Source organism: Taurulus bubalis (assembly GCF_910589615.1).
Source record: "Taurulus bubalis genome assembly, chromosome: 1".
In the NCBI taxonomy this organism is placed as follows: domain Eukaryota; kingdom Metazoa; phylum Chordata; class Actinopteri; order Perciformes; family Cottidae; genus Taurulus; species Taurulus bubalis.
This window is the reverse complement of record NC_136589.1, coordinates 35,213,540-35,225,844: the sequence shown is the minus strand read 5'-3', so window position 1 is coordinate 35,225,844 and position 12,305 is coordinate 35,213,540. Positions and strand designations below refer to the sequence as shown.

General features: G+C 44.2%; 1 protein-coding gene across 1 annotated transcript in view; it reads left to right on the top strand.

Annotated features, from left to right (window-relative positions):
* cdh2 (cadherin 2, type 1, N-cadherin (neuronal)) overlaps positions 1-12,305 on the top strand; it is a gene marked incomplete at its 5' end in the record, with an annotated part of 56,515 nt that overhangs the window by 32,119 nt on the left and 12,091 nt on the right. The window contains 6 exons of the mRNA XM_079218541.1: positions 4,007-4,227; positions 7,885-8,052; positions 8,978-9,133; positions 10,241-10,385; positions 10,682-10,854; positions 11,974-12,111. Of these exons, the coding sequence (XP_079074667.1) occupies positions 4,007-4,227; positions 7,885-8,052; positions 8,978-9,133; positions 10,241-10,385; positions 10,682-10,854; positions 11,974-12,111 (1,001 nt within the window). The remainder of the gene's footprint in view (positions 1-4,006; positions 4,228-7,884; positions 8,053-8,977; positions 9,134-10,240; positions 10,386-10,681; positions 10,855-11,973; positions 12,112-12,305) is intronic.

The window sequence follows — 12,305 nt, the reverse complement described above, 5'->3', positions numbered from 1 at the left end:
TCATTCATTATCATTTGGAACGGCCGTGCCTGCTGGGAGTTTGTGCAGCGATTGCCGTGGGGGCCCGGCCGCTGAAGAGGCCTCTCAGAGGGTTCCTGATGGCCAAAATTTCAGACAATGTTAAAGAGCCGTAGCGCAGCTCTTGGGCTAAAATAACTCACAAGGGGAGCGCTGCTGTCAAGTTCACCGCAACACACGTTTTTCACGAAAGAAAAGAATGAACAGTCAAAAGTGCCATGAGGACAGAAAATAGAAGCACATTGTCTGCGGCTTCAGTGAAGCCAAAATTGTGTTGGACACTTAAATACATTTAGTGATGGCTGTGCTGATAAGGAGTTGGTTAAAGGCATACATGTTTTGTCTTAAACCATATAAATCAAGCCAGATAGACATCTGTGGTCTATAAATTACTGTTTGTAAGATAAGAAGAATCGGTGCTGCATTACTTCCTCTTCGTACTTAGTGGAGAACGGATGACTGGAATGCCCGAAGACGAAATAACCCAAAACATTGAGCCGTTCCTTTTAATCATCAGCAAACTCAAACCCGCATGGAACTAATTTACCTGAATGCAACTCATTTATATACATTTATTTAAATTCTTCATATTATCAGACTAATGGGCCATAATCCAAATATCTTTAATTTATTTAAGTATCGATGAATCAACTAACGTTTTGGCTCTCCTTCCACCTGCTGTATACCCTTATAAAGCATCACCGCCTCAGTCGGAGCCGTGGGAGTGAGACATTCCCCGGCTATGGACTGTGTTCTGCTGCATTGTGAGTTATCTTGACAGCCCCTTACTCTGTATTCTCCCTCTGTCTGAGGATCTGCTGACTTTGGCTGGCCGGTGATTGCCTCAAGGCTTTGAGTTTACAGGCGGCTGGCTTTGGGGGAAAACCTCCAGAGAAAGAAGGTCATCTATCTAATGTAAGCTGTGTCGGGTTCAAAGAGGAGGAAAAAAAAGAGAAGAAAAGCTAATTGGTCAAGGGTAATTAAGCAAAAGCAGCCAGGAAGGAGATGGTCAATATCAAGTGTATTCCAGTATGGAGGAAAGATCTCGTCATGATCTTCTATTTTCATCAAGCGCTGTTTCACCGGCAACGCTGTTTCACCTCGCTGTGCTGTTATTTAGACACAATTCTTCAGTACAGTTTGCAAACTTTTGCAGTGAAAGTGTTCTAGTTTCGTCAGTGTTTTAAATCTTTCAGCAGTAGCCGTAATGGAGTGCAGCTCACGGGCCTGTTCGATTTGTTCTCCTCATTTCGGTTTTGATGAAGTATAACAAGACTGCATTTCCATTCATCTGGGGTGGAAACGTTGCGGCTACACTGCATGACAAAGTTCCCTCACGTGGCCTTCTACTTTTGATTCATTCGCCGTCTCTTTCTTACTTGCATTCTGTTTCCCACATTCAAAAAACAAAATAAATACCAAAAAAACAGGCTTTTTATAAGAACATCGTCCTTAAGCGTTCACAGGTACATCTGGCACCAAGGGTATTATATTACATTTTAGCTGACGCTTTTTGTCAGACTTACATTTTTGCTCTATACACCGTAGTCACAGCAACAGGGAGCAATTCAGGGTTAAGTGTCTTGCTCAAGGACACATCGTCATGGAGTAGCGGAGCCGAGGCTCAAACCACCGATCCTCTGATTGTAAGACGGGCATGCTAACCACTGAGCCACAGTCATCCCGCCTGTATCTACCTGGCAACGTTTGCCATGACTGCTGTTACGAGCAACAGGCGCCGCATTCAGCCGTCTTATGCTGTTGATGTCGTGATGGCGTTGAGGTGTGAATCTTCCCTGTAGTCACGATTCGATTACAAATCACCTGTCGGCGACCTGTCCTTCGCTATTTAGAAAGTGCTTTAAAAAAATATGACCACAGGCGGGGCTATGATTTATAAGGCTGCATCTAATCCACGCATCTGTGTGAGCCACCTCGGTACATAAACATTCCAAAAATTCAACATACCCCCGTCTGCTGTGCATTACAAGTGTGCCGTCATCTGCGAAAACAAGTTAGCGGCAAGCCCCGCCTTCTGTGAAACGCACAGGTCAAGAGGACAGGAATGAGTACGACAGACCGTAAACGACAGCGAAGCCTAAAGTAAAGACTCCCACTGAACTGACAGCAAACTCGCCACGTTGAGTTCCGTCTAGGGTTGCAAATGGGCGGAAATTTTTCGGTAAATTTACGGAAAGTTCCTGGAAAGTTTCCACGGGAATTTTGGCTCGGGAATTAAAAAAAAAAAAAAAGTGTTCCCTGGTTGGGATCATTGTCTGCCAGAAACGTAAACATAAAACGTTCTGTTGTTTTTGAACGTCTTTGTCATCAGTGTTGCGTCTGAACGTTTCAGCCCTATGCCTGGCAAGTGTGAGAGCGCCGAGTTGCATATAGAGATTTCAATTATAGCTCGCAACAAAAAAATTGGGTTGGAGGGTGGTGATCATAGGGAATACACCTTTTTTCATTCAACATTCATGTTTTTGTTGTTCGATGAAAGAATAGTGAGTTCTACTCACAAAATGTCAAAAATGTCATTTTTAAAAGTTGTATTATAAATGTTTGCATGCATGTCTGCTTATGACAAGGTAAACACAGTTAAATTACCCCAACATGTCCAGTTTATTCCCGTATATTCCCGTTTATTCCCGTGGAAAGTTTCCAACTTTGAGTATTCCCGAAATTTTGCAACCCTAGTTCCGTCACTACGGAATCGTTCATGTCCTCAAAGTGAGTGGCGCACTTCAGGACAATTGATTGCATGTGTTTATGTGGCGATTTATTAAATTAGGTCCGGGGGCTAAACGTATGACTTCCTTTGGACCCTGAATGGATCCACCCCCGAGCCCAGAGGAACTCGATGCGCCTCCGAGTGCACACGATACTCTGGAGACATCTGTGGGTCTCCAAGGTAGCAGCACAAAGGAAGATTAGGCACCCTCCTTCAAGGCTTTTGTTAAGTAATTCCACATCTCCTTTTTAATAATTCAAAACGGCACCAGCAGAGCCTCCATACAAGCGATATATGGTAACGTTGTGATCTCTGTGGCCGGAGGGGGATTTTTTTTCTTCATCTTTTCCTTTATGCAGTTTTGTGTGCCCTAAACAGGAGGGGGTCGTGGGAGTGGGGGTGGTTTCAGGGAAACATATCCACACAAAAGGATCAGACAATGATGCTCTTCGGTGTTGAAGGGTGTGTGTACGTGTGTGTACACATAGGAGCTACATAGGCTTTGCTGTACTGTCACTCACTTGAAACATGAACCAGTGTTGTGCCACTGAGGCAGCGGTGGGACTCGAGACCCCATGAGCCACCTGTCTGCAGTGTATGTTTGCATGCACGAGTTTCTGTCTTGTTTTTGTGTGTGTGTGTGTGTGTGTGTGTGTGTGTGTGTGTGTGTTTGTGAGAGAAACACGCTGATGAAATAAACATCACACGCGCTTACTTCTGTCTCTCGAGGAGCTGAGGATCGGCAGTCATCCACGGAAAGGCAACCCTGTATGTCATGGGGGGACAAAGCTAGCATGTGATGGCCTCAGCTGAAAATAAAACTGGACTCATCCAGCGGAATCCCGGAAACATGTTTATATGCTGGATGTATTTTCTCAAGCGCAAACGCAGTGGGGGCGTTTAGACTTGGTCTAATTTACGCTTCAGGATTTTAATGTAATGTTTGGGTTTTCAGGTACTCATTTAATAGACCTTAAGGGGCACATTTCCCTTTTTTCTTTCTTCTTTACTTTTCTCCCCCTCCAACTCTCTCCTCCACTGCACCTGTTTTGAGCAATACCTTTGGGGCACAGCTTGAGGTGAATAATGCATGAGCGAGAAGAAAAATCAGAAAACCTTTGTGGACCCTCTGTGTCTGGCTGGCTGTCTGTCTTCCGCCTCCTTTGTCTCCATCGCTAGTTTTACCTCCAGGTTTCTCTCTCACTTTGGGGCCAATTTACTTATTTATTTTCCCCTCCCTGTCTCTGTCTCTCGCAGTGAGGTTTGTCGACTGTGGCCGAGGGGGCCTGGTGCGGTTTGAATGCAGTAACCCGACTGACTTCCGGATAGAGGCCGACGGAGTCGTTTACGCTGCCAGGACCATTCAGCACTCTGCGTCTGCCGCGTCACCGTTGCAGATCAAAGCCAGTGACGCCACTACTCTGGAGCAATGGGTGGCCCAAGTTAGCCTGACACCCTCCGCGCACTCCAGCCAGCAGGTGAATTACCGTAACCGCCTCCATGACATCTCTGACTTGTTTGTTGACTGATGTTACCGCTGCCAAAAGGTGGAATGATCAATTCTGCCCTCGCATCAAATAACTTATGCTTATTAGGCACACTACACATTCACAGACGACTAGTTCCCTAAATTGTAGCAGGTGTTCCGGGAGACTGGATGGATGCTCGCTAATTAAAACTTAATGTGTCAATTTACCAGGAGCACAAACATATACTCTACACGGTCAGTGGGTAGCAAGAGCAGATGCAAAATGGCTCCTCGTAAAGTTGATAATTCAGTGAGCGGGCCTTGTGATTGTGGGGTTATTGCCTTATCATCCAAAAGGGGACACACCTCTCTCAACGCTGTGGAAGACGGGAAGCATCTGCACCGTTCCGCTGGACGTGCTGCGCAGTCATCTGCAATTAGTTAGAACGGCCGTGTGCTCATGTGTCAACGTTGTGGTTGGCCGGGGATCAGAGGAAGTGCACAAAAAAACAGCACTGCTCATGTCCTTTCTGTCCACCTTGTAACCAGGAAATGAAAAGAAGCTCCAAAGGCCGGGTTATTGTAGAGGTTTCTGACTTCAGTGCCAGTGGATTATGTGATGCTGCGGAATTAGATAATATCTGTTGCTTTAAACCTGTGGGGGTGGCGCTACACACACACAAACACACACACACTTTCTTTTTTCTTTTATTTCTGACCTGCAGACATTTTCTTTCTTTGGACGAGCTGTAATTGATAACACACAAACAATTGTTCTAGCTTCTCTTGAATGGAAAATTCTATCTTCTGTTCATAAATTAGGAACATCATGTGTTTGTAGTATTTACGTATCGGAGGAATCCGAGAAATTATTCCATACTGTGTATGTATGCTTTTTAAAGAGTGTCAACTGCTTTTTCATCTACAACTATGTATTTGTTTGCTGGATTCGGACATGCCAGATCCAAATCAGCTGAATGATCAGTGCATCTGTACTTTTCTCTGCTCAGTGTGCTGCTGTCTATCCGGACCCACTCTGTAGCGTATGAGTGAGCCTTTATGTGCATACGTTAATGATCATTGCCGCAAGATCTTGGATCATTAGCCTTGTGGCGTCTTAATGAACGCCCCCCCGAAAGAAATAATAGTGTTTGTTTTATAAAGAGCAATGTGTGTCTCTTTATCTAAAAATTTTTTATATCCCTGTTATACAGTTAAGCAAATGGCCACAAGTGGCCGTTCCAAAATGAGCAGCAAAGCAGATGATCTCAGGAAAGGCGGGTGTTTTTATTGTATGTGGGTGCAGATTAAAAGTTAATACCACCAGTTGTGTGTAGTTACTGTCTGCTGGGCCCAAATTAAACTTGTGGCCGTTAATGATTTCATGGCTTTACAAAACATCGTCGTTAGCCACTGACACTCATTTACTATAGGGACTCCTGCAGGTATGTGCTTTTAATGGTACCATTACTCACCGTCGGCTGGTCAAAGGCAAATACATGCTCGTCCCAAACAGGCCAAAAGGCACTTTCAGGAGGCTTTTTTTTCTCCTTAGTTTTTCCAATAAAAATCAGAACCCCTCAATGGCTGTACATTGTTATACAGATTATCAGCTGCATCACCAGCAGCTGTACTCTGATCTGTATCCGTAGAGAGTGGTTGGGGTTTGCCCCCGATTTGTCCGTAATGAAATCACGGATTGACTTTCCCGTATCTCCCACGTTTATGAGGTCATGAGCGGTTATCTTCCCCCTCAGCACAATTATTGTCATGAATCATCACGCATCTCTTAATCACATAAGCAATTTACTCTATTTTTTGTATTTGTCCATGATTGCGGCTGCCTTGGGGAAACATTTTAATCAATGACAACCAAACAATATCCTCATTAACACGAGTGTCCTCGGCCACCGTCTCCACCTCTAGTGCAACCTCAGCTCCGCTGCAGTCCGTGAGGAGAAAACATGTCAGGGTCTGAAAGAGGGAATTTTTCTAAAAAGGGCAAATACACACATCAAATTCCCCGCCACACACACACACACACACACAGAGACACAGGCACGCAGGTCATCACTCAGCCGAACACTCCCCTGGACTCTAAAGTAGACTCCTAGTCAGAAGATGGAGGGGGGTTTGGAGAGCGTAGATAGGCGCGGGACCTCCAGCGCACCGCAGATAGCTGCGTGTCGGGCTGAGCGATCCCAGCGTGCCATTCATCATTCCAGACGCGGGTTGCAAATAATTACTGCTCTCACTCGTGCCCATTCTAATAGGGTAATAGATATTTTCTGAGGCATGCTCCTTCGCTATCTGTCCGCTTGCCTCTCTGCATTTCCAATGTGTGAAAGCAGTATAATCGGATTTCAAACATGATTAGTGGAAGCTCTGCGACAGCTCCCCAGATGTTAGGAGGTGGGGGGGAGGGCGAGTGGGAGATATGGGTCACGCTATAAGGTGACAAAGGGGTAATTAATTTCTGTATTTGAATGGGACACTTTATGGTATTCTGTAGGACTTGACTACCTCGCAAACCAATCAACATTCAAATAATTACAGGCAGCAGTAGGGAAGACACTTCAAGGGACGTGACGGCTCTGTTGAAAGCCCAGCTATCATTCATTGACATTGACTGATTTTACATATTGTTTTTCTGTTTTCCTTCCTGCCTCATTTTGTTCAAGGTTATTTTAACTTTCCCTGGCACTACTTCAGTCTCCTCAGTCTCTGGAGCGGCATAGGCAATTTGCGCCATCTGTGTGTTTAGTGTCTGGCTTGCAGGTACCAGCCTCCTTTGTTTCAAATCTCATTCATTACAGCCGAGGGAGGATGGCAGATCCATTATGGAAGCTGGTCTGTCTGTGTGGGCGCATTTTATCAGGACATAAGAAGGGGTCTGCCGTTTAAAGCAAAGAGGGCTGGCCGTGTGCCGCCGCCGCTGCGGTAACCACACCAAAGCATTTCAAGGCATATCATCACATGTTGTCCTGTAGATATTTTAAGCTACAAAGAAAGTCACAGAAAATGGATTGTGTGATTGAGCACACATTCGGAATACATATTCAATTACATTTGGAAGAGCTTATTAGTTTAGCAGGAAATTGCAGCCCGTTTCCTTTTATCACCACATCCGCTTGATATAACCAAGATGGAAGTCGGCCCGCAATAGCGTTCTTTGCAGTAAGGTGTCGCCACAGTGTTTTGGTTGGCACTGGTTGCTATTGACTTTTGCCTAATGATGGATACACAATCAGGATTAAGTATTTCATTCCTGCAGAATACCCACAATAACAAGACTAAGAGTCGACAGCAATGCTAGCATTTTTGTGTGGCTGACCTTTCGGCTTAGTTTAGCATGTTTGCCAACCAGCTATCAAAATGACACGACAGGCCATTCGTTTTATCCTCAGGTATTGGAAGTATTGACATTTTGACCTGATTATGGCACTAGATTAAACAATGGAGCGCTTGAGGAGATCACTGACGCTATAGGGTTCATCCCCTGGGGATCACGAATGCCCGTCTAACATTTCATGACGATCCATTCGGCAGTCTTTCAGTCTGCAGGTGGACCGATCGACCAAATTAATCTACCCGTGTGTTTTTTTTTCTTCTGCAAAAGGTATGATCACTGCCCAGCCCTTGAACTTAATCATTTCCTTTTTCACAGGTCCAGCAAGTTGCTGCCCCTCCAGTCACGTCCGAGGATTTGAAGGAAATAGTGTTTCCATCACGAAACGTGGACAGCCAACTCAAACGCACGAAGAGAGACTGGGTCATCCCCCCAATCAATGTCCCAGAGAACTCACGAGGCCCATTCCCACAAGAGCTTGTCCGGGTAACGTAACACACACGCACACACACACGCACACCACTCTCACGGCATGAAAGAAAATGCCTTTTGCTAGATATGACAACCTTGAAGGTCCCCGTTGCCCTAAGTGCCCACTCAGAGGGTCACAGACGTTAGACTTATGCTTTCACCAAATGCTTCGTATTTACAGCACTTGGCTAAAGGTCAAGGCTCTTTCCCCCCCTCTGTTATTTATCTTTTGTTTCAAGGGGACGGTCGCCGGTCGTTTTTAATGTAACCTGGCATTACTTAGAGGCAGAGAGCAATCTGAAGTGGCCACCAGCACAATTGTTCCTTGGTTGCCTGTTGAGATATTATACTCTTTTTATCATGTCTCAAGGACACGCACGGAGAAATTCATTTTCTCCCATTCTCTGGTCAGCGCCGGGTGTAGATGGCAAGCAATACTCGCAGGGACAGCTAAGAAGTAGATCCTGTTTTCAACATGTTAAGCTGACTTCCGAACAGAGTTATTTAAGTCCTGTACATGCTATTTGTGTGCTTTTATATTTAATCCGGTCATATTAGAAGGATGTTTCTGGGCTGTAATAGATGATACTAGGATGAGGAAATACACGGTTTGCTCAGCATGGATCCAGGGTGTAGGCACAGAGGGTCTCAGCTTACATGGCAAACAGGATAGACAGCCCAGACACAGACACACACACACACACTCTCTCTTCATATGCACTCTTTTGCTTACACAGCAATCTATTTTTATACTAATACTGTGATCGGTGCTGAAATAAACATCACATTGAACACATAGACTTCGGTACAAGCGTTTATATGTCGATGTAAAAAGAGCACAGTCAGTCAATGTTGTTATCAGATATGATATATGAAGTAGGAGCTAGGGTACGGTCAGCATTGCTTTGTAGCTGTCATTGACACAATTTTCCACCCACAGATCCGGTCGGACCACGACAAAAACCGGTCCCTCAGATACAGTGTGACGGGTCCTGGAGCTGACCAGCCCCCCACCGGCATGTTCATCATTGAACCGATCTCCGGAGAGTTATCTGTCAACAAGCCCCTGGATCGAGAGCACATCTCCAACTTCCATGTACGTCAGGCACGATGGTTAAAAATAAAATTGTTTGAAATAATATCCCCATAATTGGAATATGGCGTTCTCTCTGTCTGTGCAGTACATTACTGCCAGTTGTGATGTGCTCAAGGGTCATGTGTAGCCTATACAGGTCTCCTTAGACCCTATAAAGACCTGGGGCTCCCAGGAAGTGTGACTTATCCGTCTGAGAATGTCGAGGATTTAACGTGATGCTTTTGAGTGAACGGAGTGTGCTATATGCATTATGATAACCTCCAGCTCCTTCAGAGCTGCTTTATTCATTAGTGGTTCTCCCATTACATTGCAGTGGTCTTTGAATTATATAGCTTAGCTTTTAAGGCTATTCAATCATGTGCTTTAACCCAAAAGGGTAGACACCAAGCAGAGCTGTAGTTAAATCTACTTGCATGATGTTTAAAGGTCACAGAATACTTTCACGGCAAGAAACCTTCACAGACGCCCATGCTGAAGTGTAAACTGTAGATTTATACAGGAGGAGTCATTTTTACTATTAAACCTACTGTATGCATTTGATGCTGTTCAATATTCTGTAACATTCAGTATATAATTCATTGATTTATTTACACTCCAACTCTACTTTAAGGTATAATACCTTAAAAACAAAAAAGGCTATGGACACAATCCTTCATATGTAATACCGTATTACATATGAAGGATTGTGTCCATAGCCTTTTTTTTGTTTTGTTTAACCTACATTTATTCCAGAGGATGAATGCAGCAAATATAACTCCTGTGTAAGGCACCAACCTTGCAGTATGTAGGAGAGATGTACTTGAAGTACGCAGAAAAAAAATGCAGCAAATCAGAGTTGTTTTCTTCAATCAGAAGTGAACTTGTGCTGAACCAGTGTAGGCAACAGTGCTGAATACTGTATAATCAGTTTGTTTTCAAGAGCGACAATGAAAACGCCGCTAAAAGGCTTGTGGTGTTGACAACCCTGTGGCAGGTATCTCCCAAAAAAACAAACCAAACCAGAATGAAATACCAATTGGAAAGTACAACTGGTGACATTGACATTGAGTTTGTGTTTGCACAGTTGAGAACGGTTCTACAGCCCAGATGTGTTTGTGTTTCCTCCAGCTGAGAGCTCATGCGGTGGACCTGAACGGCAACCAGGTAGAAAACCCTATTGACATTGTGATCAATGTGATCGACATGAACGACAACAGACCCGAGTTCACTCATCAGATCTGGAACGGCACTGTTCCAGAGGGTTCCAAGCCAGGTAATGCACCACGCGAAGCCAAGCTCTGCACCACACTGTTTGAGCAACCGATGGGCTGCAGCCCGAGCCCCAGGCGTCACATGCTGCCGTAGTGCCGGCAGCTCAAACGGTATCGATGGCATTCCTGGGGTGGCCACTTTTTTGTAAACTTTGCATTAAAGCATTTCAGGGTATTTTAAGATGACAAGAAAAGAACATTTCTATGCTACAAAGCTTTAAATCCAGTAGGGTTCAATATGGCACCATTCAGTGCCAATTAAAAGAATGAGTTAAAGTATTTGCTTTCTATCCTCCAGGAACATTTGTTATGACGGTGACATCTGTTGACAAAGACGACCCAAAAACAGCCAACGGGATGCTGCGTTACAAGATCCTGTCTCAGAACCCAGAGAGCCCGACTTCCAACATGTTCACCATCAACAATAAGACGGGAGGCATCATTACGGTGGCGGCCGGCCTGGACAGAGAGGTACTTAACCCGTCGTCTTTCCTACAAAGCTTTTTTTTCTATTTCTGGAAACTTAATGTTTTTATGAATGTAGTATTGAGTATTTCAGCATTTAAGTGAGACTTTCATTCGGAAGGCCAACTATTATATTGATTCATTTTCATCTTGCATTTGCCGGCCGTTGTAGATTTATATCAACGCATCCATTTTTCATGTTCACATAAATGGGCTGAACATTTCTTTTTTCTTTTTTTCGTTTTCTAAATGTGATGACAAAACACAGCGTAGTATATTTGCTGATATCCAGACTGTCTGGGAGCTAATGAGCCAAAGTGAATTTTGTTGATTGCCGACTAAATGAGAAGTAGAAATGGACTTTGCTGTTTCACACTTATTTACTCTTACAAGGAGGCAGCGTGCATCACTGAGCAGCTAAATGTTTCCTTTCCTTCATCCTCACCCTCTCAGTCTTTCTTTCTCTGAAAGGAGAAGCTTTAATTGGATCGCATGGCTGTTTGAGAAAATACATAAAAATAGAAATATAGAAAGCTGGAGCCAGTTGGTGCAATTCTACTGAGGGCAATCTGGCTAGGTGGCTGCTCAATCACTTCCACCCTGGGGCCGCTGTTTTATGTCCGCCAGTTGCCACCATGAAAGTAATTTGCCCCGACTCTCATTACCTAGCAACTGGTCCGTCACCTGAGTGGCTTTTAATGTGAGGAGAGTCATTTGTTAGCTTTGCGATGGTGTACATAGCAGAGGTGCAAGTTTCACACATGCACTCGCAAACTCGCGCCCCCCACAGCGAATGAAAGGGATTTATGTAGAAAGCCGCCATTTCTCATCATAGTTAAGAAGCGGGCCAGATTGGTTTATACTGATGTGCATTGAGGTGCCAGCTTACTAGGGACACACATTGCAATCTGAACCATCAGTCCAGAAAACAAAACAATTCTGAAATCGTTTATATATTGCTGACAATTTGTTAGAGCGGTGTGGCTGGTCTAATCTTTTATTCCTCATTTACATACAAACTGACAATTAAGTGAGATTCTCCAAACCATGGCTCCAGAGTTGATAATATGGTTCAAAGAATTGTGCTTTAATCCTCGCCATTGCCTCTCTTCCCTTTCCCTCCAGAAAGTGCCTCAGTACACGCTGATCATCCAGGCCACCGACATGGAGGGCAACCCGATGTACGGCCTCTCCAACACGGCCACCGCTGTCATCAGAGTCACTGACGTGAACGACAACCCGCCAGAGTTCACCGCTGAGACGGTAAGAAGCACAGTCGGATTATATATATATATATATATATATATATATATATATATATATATATATATATATATATATATATATATATATATATATATATATATATATATATATATACATACACATACATACATAACACTCAACCGCCAGTCCGGCTCACTTGCCTAGTTCTGCTTGACCAGCGTTTCTGAAGC